Here is a 17,152-nt window from a genome sequence, read left to right on the forward strand (position 1 = left end):
GGGGTTTCTCCATTTTGGTCAGGCTGGTCTCGAACCTGTGATCCACCCTCCTAAGCCTCCCAAAGTGCTGGGATTGCACCGCGCCCGGCTGCTCTTTATGGCTGCAAATATGGGGCACTTGCCTTGTGCCAGGCACTATGCTGGGCATTTTACCCTCATTCTTCTAGGTAATCCTCATAGCAACTTGAGAAGAGGTGATAATTACAGTATTCCCACTGAACAGATGAGAAAACTGAAGCTCAGAAAGGCCAATGACTGGACCAAGTCAATGACTGCAAGGTGAGTCAGTGGCAGAGCTGGGGTTTCACGACGTGTTTAAGCACCGCCTCATCAGTTGTGGCCACTAGGCTTTGGCGGATAGCCTCGCAGAGGAGCCTAAGTGGGGAGGGGGACGAAGAAGGAATATTCGGGACTGTGGGATGTTGAAATGGTCTCTTCAGAGGCTGCCGGGATTGAAACTGGGCAAGGTCCCAGGGCCCGAGTAGAGCCGGAACGTGCTACGCGGCGATCCCTTGGCCACGGGGTTTTCAGCGCCCGTGAAGCCAGGCTTGCCAGGCGGGGGCGGCTGGCGGGGCAGGGCTTCTCAGCCCGCCCCAAGTCCAGGTAAGCGCTTGCGACCCGCGCGGGCAGGGAGAACGCGCCTCCGCAGTGCTCGCGAGGTGCAGGGCGCCTCTGGCTCCGGGGCCGTCGGGCCAGGTCGGCTTGGCGCCCAGGGACTGGGCGGACGGGCTGGGCCTTTGGCGGGGGTGGAAGAGGAGGTTGCCGCGCCCTGCCCGGCCCAGGTGTCGTCTCCGGGGGCGGGGTTTGGAGCCCCGCAGCGGGAGATTCCCGGCCGGACTGGCGGGCAAGCGTCGAGAGACAGAAGCCGCGGAGAGGAGACTAAGCCGGGCGGCGCGGGGAGCGCACTGCGCAGGCGAAGTCGCAGGGCAGCCAACATGTTCTCCCGAAACCACCGGAGCCGGGTCACCGTGGCCAGGGGCTCCGCCCTGGAGATGGAGTTCAAACGCGGCCGCTTCCGACTCAGCCTCTTCAGCGACCCGCCCGAGGTGAGAGACCCGCGTCCCTGCCTTCCCCTTCCGCGGAATCCCGGGGGCAGCCCCAGCCACCTCGGCCTCCTTCCCTCGCCCGCGTGGACGCCGAGGGACGGGGACGCACTGTCTGGGTACAAACCCGACGGAGTTGTTGACTTGAAAAGTAAGGTGTGGACGGTCTGCATTTTCACTGGATCCGTGCTGCCCATTCCCCGGCCTGGTTAGGATGATTTGCCTGAGCCTGGAAAAAGCCAGGTTGGTCTCCATTTGTAGGGCCCCAGCTCGACTCCCAAAATGTGCCTGGACCCCAAAATGTCCTGGGTATCCCCAGGCCAAGGGCAGTGGGCAACTAGGCGGGCCCCAAACGCTCGGACTCTTGGCCTGGGCTCCCGCTTGTTCCCCTGCCGCCAGCCCCATCCCACAACCTGTCGCAGCCATCTGGGCCAGCCTGTCATCAATCCCGACTTTAGGCCGGGGTGGCTCGCTTCTCGGAAGCCCAATTCAAAGGCTCCTCTATGCCCCTGCAGGGCTTTTAACTCTTTGGGGTTACTTCCCACACGCAAAATTTCCGCCTCCTTTCCTGGTGCCTAAGAGGAGTCCAGCCCCTAGGCTGAGCGTTTCCCCCGTCCACCGTCCACGCGTTAACCGGTTGGAGCCCCACCTGTAAAGCCCTAGAGGCTAGGGCGGGGCTGAAGGTGTGTGGTTGAGCGGGGACTAACAGGGCGAATAGCTATCCCGAAGACTCTTCTGTCCCCAAGGTCAGACTCACACTCGCCCAAGGAGAGCCCAGTTCCAAGCCTTCCCTTCCGGGTCTGGAAAGGGTTAAGTGAGGTGGGCCTTCCTCCCGCCCCCTCGCCCTCCCGGCTGGGATTCCAGGCCTGGCTTCTGCCCTTTCCCTCCAGCCTGCCCAGAACAAAGGCTCTTTCACACCCTTGTCCCGGTGTCCCGTGCCTTCTCTGATTCAGAAGCTGGTGGGCCTGCGGAGAGGGGGCCTTTGTCGGGTCCCCTTGCCCCCAAGCGACTGGGCCCGAGGAACCCGCGTGGGGCCAGCGTGGGGCAGTAAGGGGCGAGGCCTGGGACCAGGAGGAGGGGCCTGGGAGCTGGGGCCGCCCCTGGGATTAGCCTGGCCTTCGGGGACAGCTCGGAGGAGCTGGGGCGGAGCCGCAGAGCCCGGCGGCCGCCGAGTGGAGTGTGACTCCGTGGGCCTGGCGTGGAGGCGGGGGCGCTAGGCTGCAGCTGGCTGGGATTCGGGGCTGGTTTCCTGTCTGGAAGGGAAGGGGCCTGCAGAAGGGAGCGGGACAGCAGCAGACAGGCACACCCCTGCTTTCCTCTCTCCCTCTCCTCCCTTCTCTGGAAAAGCGAGGTAATTGTGAGTCCAGGGTGGAGCGGGCTGGATGGGGGCCCTGAGTTGGAAGGGGTGGCCCTGGGGCTGGGCTGCTTTACCACCTCACCCCTTTGTCCTGGGCTCCCTGGGCTCACTCTCCCCTGAGGTCCTCACCTCTGTGGCTCTTTTTCCTAACTTTCTCAAACTAAGCCGGAACCCCTCTCGGAAAGCTCCAACCTCCTGCAAGCCCTATGGCTCTAGAACCTGCATGAGGCGTCGTTTCCCTGCCCCCTTCCAGTTGTGCCTGCCCCTCACTGCCCTCTCCACACATAGATTCTCTGTCCACCAGGCCAGGGATGTGGGCGGGGGCTGGGGAGCGGCCAGAGTCGGAATGAAAGGGCCTTTTTCTTCCACAGCTGGGAGAACAGCTGCCACCAAAGCGAGACTGGACACTCTGTGCCTAGAGCCCCCTCTGCAGCTGGCCTTTCCTCCTGGGACCCCACTCATCCTCACTTCGCTTTCCTTTTTTTCCCTGCCTGGCTCACAGCAGGGCCCCGGAGCAGCAGTGGGCGAGGAAAATTTGTCACAGCAGCCAGAGAGGTTTAACAGGAGTGCAGAGGGATAAGGGCAGCCTCTGACCTCTGCCCAAGAGCTGGCCACCTCTTTAAAGACTGAGGGAACAGTGGGAGGAGGAACTGTGGGACAGTGTGGTACCTGTCTGTCCCCCCTCTGGAGGGGCTGACAAAGGAAAGGGCACTGGGGGGCACAGAGATGCAGGACAGATTGCACATCCTGGAGGACCTGAATATGCTCTACATTCGGCAGATGGCACTCAGCCTGGAGGTAATCCCCCGACCCTTGGAGTATACACTTTCTTCACTTGCATCCCAGCCCCAACGTCTGCCCTGCACATTCCTGCTAGAGCATGGTGGGGAGAGCCAGGCCTGCTTAAAGTGGGGAGGGGGACAGGTGGTTCCCTATGCCTTGTGTTGGGTGCAGTGTGTGGACCCAGGCTCAGTTCTGCCCATCGTAGTCTTATGTTTGCAGCAGGGTTTTTACACCTATTTCAGGAAGCTCTGTGGGTGAGTGTAGATGTCTGTTCTGGGGACAAGGGTTCCTTTTAGGTATGGGAAGAAGAGAGGAGTTCAGTGTGAGCGAGGTTTGCAGAAAGGATGTAGCTTTACTAGAGAAGAGAAGGACTCTGGGCTATGAGTAAGGATTCTGCTGGCCCTTGAGATGGAAGGTGCTGTTTATTCATGTATTTGTTTTTTTCAATTATTTATAGAGACGAGGTCTCACTATATTGCCCAGGCTGGTCCTGGCTCAAGCGATCTTCCTACCTCGACCTCCCAAAATGTCGAGATTACAGGTGTGAGCCACTGCACCTTGCCCTATGTATTCTTTTTTTTTTTTTTTTTTGAGACGGAGTCTCACTCTGTCACCCAGGCTGGAGTGCAGTGGCCGGATCTCAGCTCACTGCAAGCTCCACCTCCCGGGTTCACGCCATTCTCCTGCCTCAGCCTCCGGAGTAGCTGGGACTACAGGCGCCCGCCACCTCGCCCGGCTAGTTTTTTGTATTTTTTTAGTAGAGACGGGGTTTCACCGGATTAGCCAGGATGGTCTCGATCTCCTGACTTTGTGATCCGCCCGTCTCGGCCTCCCAAAGTGCTGGGATTACAGGCTTGAGCCACCGCGCCCGGCCTACCTATGTATTCTTAAACACATGTATAGAACATGTACTATGTGCCAAGCTCCTTTCTAGACCATAAGATACCTCAGTGAACAAGACAAGAAAGTTCCATTGTAGTGGGAGAACAGAAATATACATACAAACACATAAATAATATCACGTAAAGAAATTATGATGAAAATGGGGATGTAATGAAAATCAGATGAGGCAGGCAATGTTAGATGTGAGGTCAGGGGAGGCCTCTGTTGGGAGATCTTTGAGCTAAGCTCAGGAGGATTTGGAGATACGTGAAGATTGGAGGAAGGGCAAAGGCCCTGAGATGAGGATGAGGGTAATATATTTGTGGGAAAGAGAGCCAGTGTGGCTGGAATATAGTAGTTGGGGTGGAGCTGATGGGCAGGGGCCAGATCATGCAGGGCCTTGAAGACCATGATAAAGCACCTGGATTTCACCTTAAGTGTGATGTTGGGCCATGGAAGGGTTTTAAGCAAGGGAATGACCCATGAGTCATGTTTTTAAATGATGGCTGCTATGGAGAATAGGCTGGTGGGAAGTTGATGGTAGGGTTGGGCGTGGAGGGTTGGCAAGAGAGGTCGCAAACGTCCAGGTGGGAGGCTGTTTCAGTAATAGGGTAGTAAACCTGGTGGTGTGAATTAAAATGCTCATGGTGGAGAAAGGGAGTAGATTTAAAATGGTAGTGGTAGGTCTGACAGGATTTGCTGATGGATTGAATGGGGGGAGGGGTAAGGCAAAGAAAGAGAACTCCAGGATGATTCCCAGGTATGTGGCTAAGCAACTGGGTGGTGTGACTGTTTACGGAGGTGGGGAAGATGGAGGAAGCTGTGGAAGTGACTGCCTGGACCAGGCAGGGGCTGCTGCTGAGAGGTCAGAGGCAGGACTGCAAAGAGTCTAGATCAGGATGTGCTGCCCTGCTCAAGCCCTGCCCCTACTCCCTGGATCATAGTAGATGTTACTGGTCAATTTTGGCACTCTTTATCAATGAGCCCAGAGTCGGCCTCAGAATCTTTCTCAGGACCATCTTGGCATAAACTGTGCAGGTTGTGTCTGTCCTTCACACAGGTGCCAGCCAGAGGTGAGAGTCCTGGTCTGGTTTCAACTGCATCAGGAGGGAGCACCTTTATCTATTTTTTTTTGCCTGGAGAGGGTCAACTTTTCCTAATTTGTAGAAAGGTGTCCAGTGAACTCGTTGGGACTCTACCTAATTATCCTCCATCAGTGCATGAGATAAAACCTATTTGCCATTCATAGTCCTCTGCAGTGTCCATGTCAGTTACAGTTGCTGTAGCCATATTTCAAGTGCTAGATGGCTACTGAACATTTCCATCACCGCAGAAGGTTTTATTGGACAGAGCTGGTCTAGGTATGTAAATGTTTAAATTCTGCATCCTGCCCTCCTCCAAAAAATGTAATTTTTCTCTGTGGGAGGCCTGTTCAAGTTCTGGGGCAGAAGAGAGGCTTAGTTTCACTTTGGTCACTCTCCTTTAGGAGAGTGGCTGAGGGTGCTGTGTTCTTTCTCAACCAAGTTCAGCGGGTCCTCAAAAGAGAGACCCATTGATGTTTCAGGGAATGTTAAGAGAGAGAGTCATGGAAGAGTAAATCCCAGAAGACTTTCTGGAGGAAGTGACTCAAGCTGCAAGTAAAGGGAGCTTGTTTTAAAACATGTGCTAGGCCTGGGTAGAGATGAGACTTTCCCATATAATTCTCAAACAGTGCTACGAAGGAGGTGGAATACTCCCCATTTTACAAATCAGGCTCCAGGGGTCAAATTCTCTGGGCTTGTCAAGTCCCTAAGCCAGGATTTGTACTTAGCCCTGGTGGAAATTCTGAAGGAAACAGAGGGTGGTGAGAAGCAGAGCAGGAAGTCAGAGACAGAAGAGAGTGGGAGGGGTGGAAGGAATATCAACAGGGGGCCTAATGTGTGGGGGGCACATGACTCATTCTCTAGCCCCTTGGGATCTGACCCAGGTCCAGCTGACACCCAGCTCTGGGCTCTTTCCCAGGGGAGCCTGGGGGAAATGATGCCCACTTGGGGAGAGGGTGCGTTTGGGTGGGGAGGGGGCAACAAAGAACTATCCCTGGGGTGGGGAAACGCTAGAAGCACAAGGGTCCAGATCCTGAGCCAGGATTCCCAGTTCCTCTGCGTGAAAAGGTGGGAGCCAGTTTCCTAGGGCGCTCCCGGCCTTGGGCCTTGGGAGAGTGGATTTGGGGCTGGAGAGCAGTAAGGAAATAGAGGAGGTGTCTGGGCTTGTGGTCCCGCTCATCCATGCTAGGCCCAGCGACCTCCCTAGGGCCCCAGCTCTCCTAATGTATACACTATCCGCCCTCCATACTCTCAGGCAAGGGGTCAACTTGGAGGGCAAACGCTACGCGGGAGGGGCCTCCCGGAGCTGGAGCACGTCGTGAAGGCCAGGAGCTTTTCCAGGGCGGTGGGGCGCACTCCCGGAGGTCCCTTCCTGCCGCGACGGAGTCTCGGTGGAAGCACCGCCTTGAGCCAAGCCCAACCAGGTGCCCGGAGGGACCTCCAACGCCCTGGTACCCTTCAGTTGCTCTCGCGGCAATTGGGAGCTGATGTCACCAGCGCCCTGATCGCTGTGGCTGGAGGCGGTGCAGCTACGCCGGCGCCCTGGCTCCTCCGATTTCCCGCGGCCCTCGGGCCCCGCCGGCTCCCCAGGCCAGTGCAGCTCTCTGGACTTCGCGCGCCTGTGCGCGCCTCTCGCAATGGACAGGGCTGGGGAAGGATCCGTGAGTGCTGGGACTGGGATGAGACTAGCCAAGATGGGGGTTGAGGACACCTCTGTGTCCCCTTCCTGCCGGGCTCACCCATTTGGGATGTTTGTGGCTGAAGCTGGGTGCAGACTAGGGTGGGGGTTGGCAGGCAGTGTAGAACCCTGGTGCAGACAAAACTAGACTGGGAGGACCTATGTAGTCTGAAAGGGCTTCTTGGTGGAGGGACTTTGGGAAAGGGTTGGCTTATTACAGAAGGAAAACAGGTGGATGGTGATGGGGGAAGGTGATAAAAGTCCGGCCTAGCACGGTGGCCCAGAAAATAGCCAAGGAAGCATCTGTAGGCAGGCAGGACAGGGGTTTTAGAAGAGGGAAATTAGGGTGTTCAGGTCTGAGAGACTTGAAGGCTGGAGCCACTAGGGACAGATACAAGGGCACAGGGTATGGAGGAGAGCTGGTATGAGGAAAAAGACAGGTTTGGGGTGGTCACATTAGTTCCCCTGTTTCAAATGGGTGGCTCGACTTGTCTCCTGAACCAATCTGTACACTGTGATGGAGTTAGTCTTCCAACTCCTCTCTGAAGCTTTCCTTGATCACCCCAGCCAGAAGCAAACAGAGTCTGTTTCTTGTGAGCATGATTGTGCCATGACATGGCACTTATGGAGCAGCCATTAAAGTTGTCATCTCTCATCTCCCAGCTGGATTTTAAATGTACAGCCTTGCAGAGCACAGGAATGCTCCAGTGAGTAAATGCTGCTACCGCCAAAGTATAGCATCATGAAAATAAGCATCCCTGCCATTGATGTATGCCGCATGCTGGGCACTGTGCTAAGTGCTTTAAGTTCCTGCCTCACAGAATTCTCACAGCCCTAGGATCTAGGGACTATTTCCATTCCTGCTTTACAGATGGGGAAACTGAGGCTTAAGGAGGTTGAGCTAATTGCCCATTGCTTTTTAAGAAGCAGGAAGGGCTCCTTTCTAAATGAATGCTCCTGAGAATCCTGGTGTCTCTCCCAGTGCCTCTCAGCTGGCCCTTATCCACAGTCTCTCACTCCTGGACCACCTACCTTCCCATCCCCATTCCTTGCCTCTGACCTTATCTCCCAAGCTCAGAGGGCCAGTAGGTGTTGGGTCTTCTAGTCTTCTAATTTGAGGTGTATAGGGCTCTGTGCAGCATCAATGAACACTGTAGGTGGTATGCTCCTTGTCCACTGATCCCTTGCCAACTAGATGTCCCCAGCATCACTTGAGTCTGAGGGATAACTCTCATTTGCCTTTCCTTCTATCCATTCCCATAAGTTGGTGGTTCTCAACCTGGCTGTACCTCAGAATCACTTGGGGACTTTTCCAAAAGTACATATGCCCTACTCCTAGAGATTCTTATTCTGCAAATCTTAGGTAGGGCCTGGTCATTTTTTTTTTAAACTCCAAAGATCTAATATTTTTTAAAGGAAATACAATTTCCAGTAGTACAAAGAGTATATATAAAGTATCATTAGGCTGGGTATGGTGACTCAAGCCTGTAATCCCAGCACTCTGGGAGGCCGAGGCGGGAGGATCACTTGAGGCCAGGAGTTCGAGAGTAGGCTGGCCAACATGGCGAAACCCCATCTTTACTAAGAATACAAAAGTTCGGCTGGGCGTGGTGTCTCATGCCTATAATCCCAGCACTTTGGGAGGCTGAGGCGGGTAGATCACCTGAGGTCAGGATTTCGAGACCAGCCTGGCCAACATGGTGAAACCCCGTCTCTACTAAAAATATAAAAATTATCTGGGTGTGATGGCTCACACCTGTAATCCCAGCTACTCCGGAGGCTAAGGCAGGAGAATTGCTTGAACCTGGGAGGTGGAGGTTTCAGTGAGCCGAGATCATGCCACTGCACTCCAGCCTGGGCAACAGAGTGAGACTCAGTCTCAAAAAAAAAAAAAATACAAAACTTAGTTGGGCATGGTGGTGCATGCCTGTAATCTCAGCTATTCAGGAAGCTGAGGCACAAGAGTCACTTGAACCTGGAAGGCGGAAGTTGCAGTGAGTTGAGATCGCGCCACTGCACTCCAGCCTGGGTGACAGAGTGAGACTCAGTCTCAAAAAAAAAAAAGTATCATAAATGTTTTCCATTCCTGGCTCCCAGGCCTAAAATCACTAATATTTTATGCATAAATATGCATATCTATATATATGTATATATATGCATGCATACACATATATATCATACATGTATGTGTAATACTACCATTCTTTCCTCACATAATTTATTTTGGAGATTGTTTCATATCTGTATACAAATGCATACCTCTTTAATGTCTGCAATACTACAGGGTACAGATGTGCTGTTACTTACTTAACCAATGTCCTACTGAGGGGGTTTTAATTTTGATTTTTTTTTTTTTTTTTTTTTGAGACGGAGTCTCGCTCTGTCGCCCAGGCTGGAGTGCAGTGGCCGGATCTCGGCCCACTGCAAGCTCCGCCTCCCGGGTTTATGCCATTCTCCTGCCTCAGCCTCCCGAGTAGCTGGGACTACAGGCGCCCATCACCTCATCCGGCTAGTTTTTTGTATTTTTTTTTAGTAGAGACGGGGTTTCACCGTGTTAGCCAGGATGGTCTCGATCTCCTGACCTCGTGATCCGCCCGTCTCGGCCTCCCAAAGTGCTGGGATTACAGGCTTGAGCCACCGTGCCCGGCCTTAATTTTGATTTTTAAAACAATGCTGCAATGAATATTTTTGTATGTATGGCTTTACCTAGTTATATGTGAAACTATATGTGTAAGATAAACTCCTAGATATTGGATAGCTGGATTAGAGGATATATGAATTTGTAGTTTTCATAGATTTTTTTCCAAATTGCACTCAAAAGAGGCTGAAGGAATTTATACTTCCAACCATCAAATGCATGAGGGCATCTCTATTTTTCTTATTTGTTATATATATTTTTTAGAGGTGGGGTCTCACTATGTTGCTCAGGCTGGCCTTTGATCTCCTAGGCTCAAGGGATCCTCCCGCCTCAGCCTCCCTCACACACCACTGCACCTGGCTACAAAGCTTCTCTGGATATTCGTGGGCAGCTGAGATTGACACCCAATGCCTGCTCTTGAACTGCCTAAAACATTAGTTTCTTGTCAGTTTTACTGGCCACAGCCCACTTGGGGACTGGGGAGTGCTTTAGCCTGTCCTCTGACTGATATTTCCTTCTCACCCTCCCCCCAACCCTGGCTAGGACACGGAGTTGCAGAGGAAGCTAGACCATGAGATCCGGATGAGGGAAGGGGCCTGTAAGCTGCTGGCAGCCTGCTCCCAGCGAGAGCAGGCTCTGGAGGCCACCAAGAGCCTGCTAGTGTGCAACAGCCGCATCCTCAGCTACATGGGCGAGCTGCAGCGGCGCAAGGAGGCGCAGGTGCTGGGGAAGACAGGCCGGCGGTGAGCAAGGGGGAGGCAAGGCCTTGATGGAGGCAGGAGGCCTTCTGGGTGGTGATGGTGCAGTGTGTGCATGTGTGGCATGTGGACCACCTTAAAGATGACTTCCCCATGAAGTCTTATCAGGGACCTGGGAGAGACCTTGGTGTTTTACCACCATTATGTGTTGCCCAGAGGCGCATTTGTGAGTAGGCAGGGCAGGACTTAGGAAAGTCAGTGTGTCTAGTGAAAGGTAGCTGATCTGAAGGGTAGCAAGTAATGCAAAAGCACTAATTTGCTAAGCCCTGTCTGTGATCCAGTAAGACTGGCTACCTGGCTTTTGGAAAATTAATTTCCTCAATGCTGGTTCACAAAATGGCCAATTTACCACATACCGACAATAGTTTGTTATCTGGGGTTCACCATCAGAGGCAGGGAGTGGGAAAGGAAATAAGAAACCACTTAAGGAAAGCCTACCCATTCAAACAAATTAGATTGTGCATTCTAAAAGGGTGCAGCTTCTGGACATAAAATGTAAGCAACACTGACATTAGACTGTTGATCTGACAAGTCTATAATGACTTAAGTGATGCCATGATAAAACCAAAATAGTGGGGAAAATATTTGGCAAATTATTCTAAGAATATGCCAATTTGGATAAAGTGGTCATTTGGAGAACTGGTTTTTAGGAAAGTGGCCTACTTACTCCACTGAGGCTGCTTGGGGAATTAGTCCCAGCCCCTCACAGGCGTGGTGCTCATTCCACCCATGAAGGCTGACACAAGGGGAGGTTGCCAGGAGCTCACCCATGAAGCTACCAGAAGGCAGAAAACCCACTCTATGGCTATCCCATGAAGCTAGAGGAAGGGCAAGCTGGCGGGGGGACAGCCTCTCCTGAAAAGCAGCATGGACAGACTCTGTCCTGCCGAAGTCCTCACACAGCCCACACAGGTGATTTGAGGTACACCCCAAGTGCCTGGCAGCTAAACACATTGCCATTAGTGCCACATCATTTAGCTTAAGGCTCTACTAAGTCAGTAATTACTTTAGTGGCGTTATGGATAAGTACAGATGAACTGGCAGTCGCTTCAGGAAAGAGACACATGTGGTGAGTCCTGATGCGCGGGGAGGGAAGGAAGGTGGGGTGTTGGGCCCTGCAGTGGGGTGGGTAGGGGGCTGCAGAACTTGGGGCACTAGTAGGGTACAGCATATAGGGCCAGGAGGAAAAAGGAGAAATCAAAGTTGGGGAGTGGTAGGGAAGGAAAAGGGTCTGTAGTGAATAGAATGTAACTCTTCCCTATTGGTGATTTCCCTTTGAACAAACGTTGGCCAAATTATTTTCTGACCCAGTACCCTCCTATATCAAAGCAGTGATGGGATAGTGGGAAATAAGCAGCCTTCCTATTGTTAAAAAAAAAAAAAGAAAACAGAAAGAAAAAAAAAAGCCTGGAAATGCCTCTAAGGCAGGGGTTTAATGGAGAGCCCTGGAAATGAAGTCTCTCTGTGGGCACCTGTCCCCTCAAGGCCACACCTGTCCTTGGCAGGGGTCTGGAGAGGTGGTCAGGGAGGGTGCTTGGAGAGAGGAGCCCTGAGCTTGTGCCTTATGTGTGAGTTAACGTGGCTTGAGTGTCCCTGGTGTCCCCAAGCCTGGCAAACTGCTGGGTTCAATGGACAACTTTCCCTTTATAGTCCCTCAGCCCTGCCTGTCAGCCTGGCTGGGGACCTGGTGGCTGAAGCCCTGGGACCAGGGCGATCCTAGAGTCCTTGGGCAGAGCAAGGGGGAATAGTGGCTAGAGGCCAGGCCAGGACATTGTTATTTATCCACAGGCCTTCTGACAGTGGCCCGCCCGCTGAGCGCTCCCCCTGCCGCGGCCGGGTCTGCATCTCCGGTAAGAAGCACAGCTACCCCAGCTGCTGGCACCCCTTGCCCAAGCACACGGCCTTTTGCCCCATCTCAACATCTGTTCCTACCCCCCTGCCCCTTAGACCTCCGGATTCCACTCATGTGGAAGGACACAGAATATTTCAAGAACAAAGGTGGTGAGTTCCACACACCCTGGGACAGATTCAGGGGAATGACCCTGACGTAGGAGGCTCTTGTGGGACGTGTTTTTTGAGTTTTGCCCTCTTTGTTCCTAGACTTGCACCGCTGGGCTGTGTTCCTGCTACTGCAGCTGGGGGAACACATCCAGGACACAGAGATGATCCTGGTGGACAGGACCCTTACAGACATCTCCTTTCAGAGCAATGTGCTCTTGTGAGTACCTCAAACTGTGGCTCCCTTCCTCCACTCTGCTCCAGTTCTAGATGAGCAAGTTCCAGGGGAGGAAGCTGTGGGTGGGGGGCACCTGGCCTTCCCTGTGGAGCTGTCCTGCACTTGCCCCACCCACATCCCCCACCCTCTGCCTCCCTGGACTTTCCTGTGATCACCCTCCTTCCTCCCACCAGCGCTGAGGCGGGGCCAGACTTTGAACTTCGGTTAGAGCTGTATGGGGCCTGTGTGGAAGAAGAGGGGGCCCTGACTGGTGCCCCCAAGAGGCTTGCCACCAAACTCAGCAGCTCCCTGGGCCGCTCCTCAGGGAGGCGTGTCCGGGCATCGCTGGACAGTGCTGGGGGTTCAGGGAGCAGTCCCATCTTGCTTCCCACCCCAGCTGTTGGGTAAGGCCTTGCACACTGCCACTACCCTCAGCTGCCTATATTCGGCCCACAGGTGACCTTTGAACTGTGTTGAGTGTGCAGAACCCATTTTGCATTGCTGCCAGGATGTGCAGACAGACATGAATGAGCAGTGGCCACGTAGCTGGGAGGCATTCCAGCCCACGCCCCAGAGCTGGGCTGAAGCCAGTCCAGAATACCAGTAGGAAGGCAGGGAGACTTAGGCCTTGGGGTCTTAACTTTTTAGTAGCAGCAAATACATTTTATTTTTAGAGACGGGGTCTCAAACTCCTGGGCTGAAGTGATCCTCCCGCCTCGGCCTCCCAAAGTGGTAGAATTACAGGCATGAGCCACAGCACTCAGCCTAGCAAATACATTTTATGTGGATAGAGCAGAGCTTCTTGGTTGGAGCAGAGTACCCTGGACCTGTGGTGGTATCTACATGCACCCGGAGACACCTCATGGGACCACTGAGACTCTGAGAAGCAGTTTGAGAACCTTTGGGTAGTCAACAGAATACTGATTTTGGACACAGATATGGGTTCAAATTCAAACTCCCCCACTTTCCAGTTACAAACTATGGGCAAGTTTCTTTTTTTTTTTTTTTTTTTTTTTTGAGACAGAGTCTCGCTCTGTCGCCCGGGCTGGAGTGCAGTGGCCGGATCTCAGCTCACTGCAAGCTCCGCCTCCCGGGTTCACGCCATTCTCCTGCCTCAGCCTCCCGAGTAGCTGGGACTACAGGCGCCCACCACCGCGCCCGGCTAATTTTTTTGTATTTTTTAGTAGAGACGGGGTTTCTCTGTGTTAACCAGGATGGTCTCGATCTCCTGACCTCGTGATCCGCCCGTCTCGGCCTCCCAAAGTGCTGGGATTACAGGCTTGAGCCACCGCGCCCGGCCGGCTATGGGCAAGTTTCTTAACCTCTCTAAGCCTCAAGTTGCCTCATCTAGTTGAAGAATGCCACCAACCTCACAGGGCTGTCATAGGAATACAGTGGGATAAAACATATAAAGCATAGGTCCTGACACTTAGCTGGAGCTCAGTAAATGTTCATTCCTAACCCTCTGGGGAGACAAGCGAGTTTTCTGTGGGGCAGCCTGAACAATGGGGCAGATGTGCTCAGCCCTTAGAGTTCCTGCTGGCCAACACGCCCCTCCCTCGGCTGATGCTCTCTCCTATCTCCCTTAGTGGTCCTCGTTACCACCTCTTGGCTCACACCACACTCACCCTGGCAGCAGTGCAAGATGGATTCCGCACACATGACCTCACCCTTGCCAGTCATGGTAAGCATGTATGTGCATGGGGGACACACACATGTGATGGTGAGAAGAGGGGCTGTGGGACGGTCCCCTTCTCATTCCCCTACCTCACCCTGCACTTCCTCCTCCCCCAGAGGAGAACCCTGCCTGGCTACCCCTTTATGGTAGTGTGTGTTGCCGTCTGGCAGCTCAGCCTCTCTGCATGACTCAGCCTACTGCAAGTGGTACCCTCAGGGTGCAGGTGAGGTGAGAGGGCCCTGAGGAGTGGAAGGGAGCAGGGAGAAGGCAGAGGAGAGCTGGATAACCAGGAATAGAAGAGCTAATGAAAAATCAAGATTTGGGTGGAAGAAATGGGATATGACCAGATGAGGGGAGGAATGGACAGCAGGGTGGACAAAAGGGGGGCTGAGAAGAGAGATACTGGGGGGTGTGACTTCCCCAGAAAATGTTGAGTCATTTGTGCAGCCAGCTGGGGAGATGCAGAACTGGGCACAAGTGCATGGAGTTCTAAAAGGCACAAACCTCTTCTGTTACCGGCGACCTGAGGATGCAGACACTGGGGAAGAGCCGCTGCTTACTATTGCCATCAACAAGGTGATGGGTCCCTTGTGGTAAGGCCACCAAAGGCACAGGCCCAGGAGCCTCTCCTTCAGGCCCCAGGAGGGTGGGCACGTACCTCAGAGAGATAGAAGCAGGCCTCCTGCTCCTGACAGTGCCACATCCAGCTTCTGGGGCCCGTATTCTCCCCACCACAGCATCACTGGGAGAGGACTGTCCCATTCATTTGCCATCCTCAGTCCCTGCCAAGTCTCAGAGAGGGTTTTCCCGCCTGCCAGTTCAGGGCTTTTCATCCTCTCTCCCTCTTCTCCCTCAGATTCCAATTTGTATCTATTTTACCACTTCCCATTTCTCTCCAGGTCCAATTGCCCTTCTTTGCTCCCCATCCCTTTTATTGGCTTTCCTGCCTACTTTTTGGCAATTCTGAGGGACCTCTGGCTGGAGCATCCTTGCCTACCTCTGTGTCTTCCCTGCCTTGCTCAATCCATCTTTCCCTGTCTCAAGCTGCTCTTCCTCCCCTGACTCAGGACTGGCTGTCTCATCTCCAGCCCTTTTTTGCCATTCCTTCCTACTCTGGTCAGTAGGAGGCAAATGAGAGGGCTCAGCAAAAGCCCCGCAAGCTCATTCTTCTAAGGCAGGGGTGATCAAGGCTGCCTGATTGTCACTGCCAACTTCTGTGACCAAGGTAGACCTCTTCTTTCTCCTGCAGGAGACTCGAGTCCGGGCAGGGGAGCTGGACCAGGCTCTAGGACGGCCCTTCACGCTAAGCATCAGTAACCAGTATGGGGATGATGAGGTGACACACACCCTTCAGACAGAAAGTCGGGAAGCCCTGCAGAGCTGGATGGAGGCTCTGTGGCAGCTTTTCTTTGACATGAGTAAGAGAGAAGGGGGCTGGGTTGAACCTCTGGGAAGGACTGGAGTTTTGTCATTTTTCCTAAAGGTCTCTGTTTCAAGATTGTGTGGAAGGGAATGTAGCAGGAGAAAGGGCAGCCTGGCCTTCTCTTCTAATCAGCGCTCTTCCTCCAGGCCAGTGGAAGCAGTGTTGTGATGAAATCATGAAAATTGAAACTCCTGCTTCCCGGAAACCACCCCAAGCACTGGCAAAGCAGGGGTCCTTGTACCATGAGATGGGTAAGTGAGAGGAATGTGCACTCCAGGAAGCTAATGGGAAGTAGGGTTGGGGACTTCAAGAGAAACCAGATAATGGAAACAGAGAAAGCACACTCTGGGCTACACCAGATCTCTGGAGACCCAATTCTCACCCAATCCTGTGTGTTCTTTTCTCTTCTCCAACTCTTCTTAGAACCACCTCCATCAAAGTTCAAAACAAAACCCCAATAAGCCAGGATCATTTCATTGATTTCTTTCCTAATTTCTTGTTTTCTGTTTCCCTTTCTGCATGTGGATTCCTGTCTCTTCCTCTGACCCCTCACTTGCCTGGCACCGCTTTCGTTTTCTCCTCTTTCTTGGTTTCTTCACCCACCTCTGCTCCCCACCCGTCCCCTTCCCCTCCCCATCTACCTTGTGCCCCTCATCCCACAGTTTTATCAGAGCCTATAGCCCCAGGGGGCCTAGGTGAGGGGCTGCTCCTGCAGGATAACGCAATCTCGGCTGAGATCCGGGCTTTGCTTTCCTCCTATTACAGTGACAGGTGATAGGGCTGGGTAGGCTTGGGGCCTGAGCTCTGACTAGCCCACCCCTCCCCCAATCCCTTCCTGGTGCCACAGCTATTGAGCCGCTGGATGACATCGCAGCGGTGACAGACATCCTGACCCAGCGGGAGGGCGCAAGGCTGGAAACACCCCCACCCTGGCTGGCAATGTTTACAGACCAGCCTGCCCTGCCTAACCCCTGCTCGCCTGCCTCAGTGGCCCCAGCCCCAGCCTGGACCCACCCCCTGCCCTGGGGGAGACCCCGAACCTTTTCCCTGGATGCTGTACCCCCAGACCACTTCCCGAGGGCTCGCTCGGTTGCCCCCCTCCCACCTCAGCGATCCCCACGGACCAGAGGCCTCTGCAGTAAAGGCCAACCTCGCACTTGGCTCCAGTCACCAGTGTGAGAGAGAAAGGTGCTGGCATAGGATCTGCCCAGAAGAGAAAATGACCCATGCACAGTCGGGCTCTGGATACGGCGCTGTCTATAGCAAGCTGGCCAGTCTGGCCTCCTGTTCCTCTGCTGGACCTGGGGTAGGCTGCAGGGGTGGGCAGGAGCCCCTCTTAAATTGTGGTTGCCATGGTACTGAGGGACTCATTCCTGGGGCTGGCTGGGACCTCCCTAAACCCTTCCTGGAAGAAAACTGGAACCAACTCTGCCCTACCTCCCTGCACTAACCAGCTTTGAGGATGGCACTGAAGAACCCTTGGAGGAAACATACCTCCCTTGTGACTCCCACATCAACCATTAAAGCTATTTAACAGCAGCCTTCACCTGGCTCCTGAGGACAGGGTGCCTCTCTCTGCCTGGTCTAGACCTGCCTCACTTCATCCCTGGAGCGT

At 53.8% G+C, this 17,152-nt stretch overlaps 1 protein-coding gene across 31 annotated transcripts; it reads left to right on the forward strand.

The window, feature by feature from the left end:
• Positions 1-332: 332 nt before the first annotated feature.
• Positions 333-17,076, forward strand: RTKN (rhotekin). 31 transcript variants are annotated; one of them, XM_074011479.1, is made up of 14 exons: positions 815-1,046; positions 2,772-3,198; positions 7,489-7,532; positions 10,007-10,206; positions 12,010-12,071; positions 12,169-12,222; positions 12,322-12,439; positions 12,631-12,840; positions 14,026-14,120; positions 14,231-14,337; positions 14,562-14,690; positions 15,364-15,532; positions 15,684-15,788; positions 16,385-17,076. In XM_074011479.1, the coding sequence occupies exons 3-14, from the start codon at positions 7,500-7,502 to the stop codon at positions 16,714-16,716; spliced, it is 1,614 nt and encodes a 537-aa protein (XP_073867580.1). In that variant the 5' UTR covers positions 815-1,046; positions 2,772-3,198; positions 7,489-7,499; the 3' UTR covers positions 16,717-17,076. The 31 variants fall into 31 exon arrangements, with proteins under 31 accessions (XP_045224973.2, XP_045224970.1, XP_045224971.1 ...); XM_074011488.1 differs by lacking the exon at positions 815-1,046 and adding an exon at positions 2,178-2,394 and having other exon boundaries at positions 16,200-17,076; XM_065527538.2 differs by lacking the exon at positions 815-1,046 and adding an exon at positions 2,178-2,394.
• The last annotated feature ends 76 nt before the right edge of the window (positions 17,077-17,152 follow it).

The sequence above is a fragment of the Macaca fascicularis genome, chromosome 13 (assembly GCF_037993035.2).
Source record: "Macaca fascicularis isolate 582-1 chromosome 13, T2T-MFA8v1.1".
Taxonomy (NCBI): domain Eukaryota; kingdom Metazoa; phylum Chordata; class Mammalia; order Primates; family Cercopithecidae; genus Macaca; species Macaca fascicularis.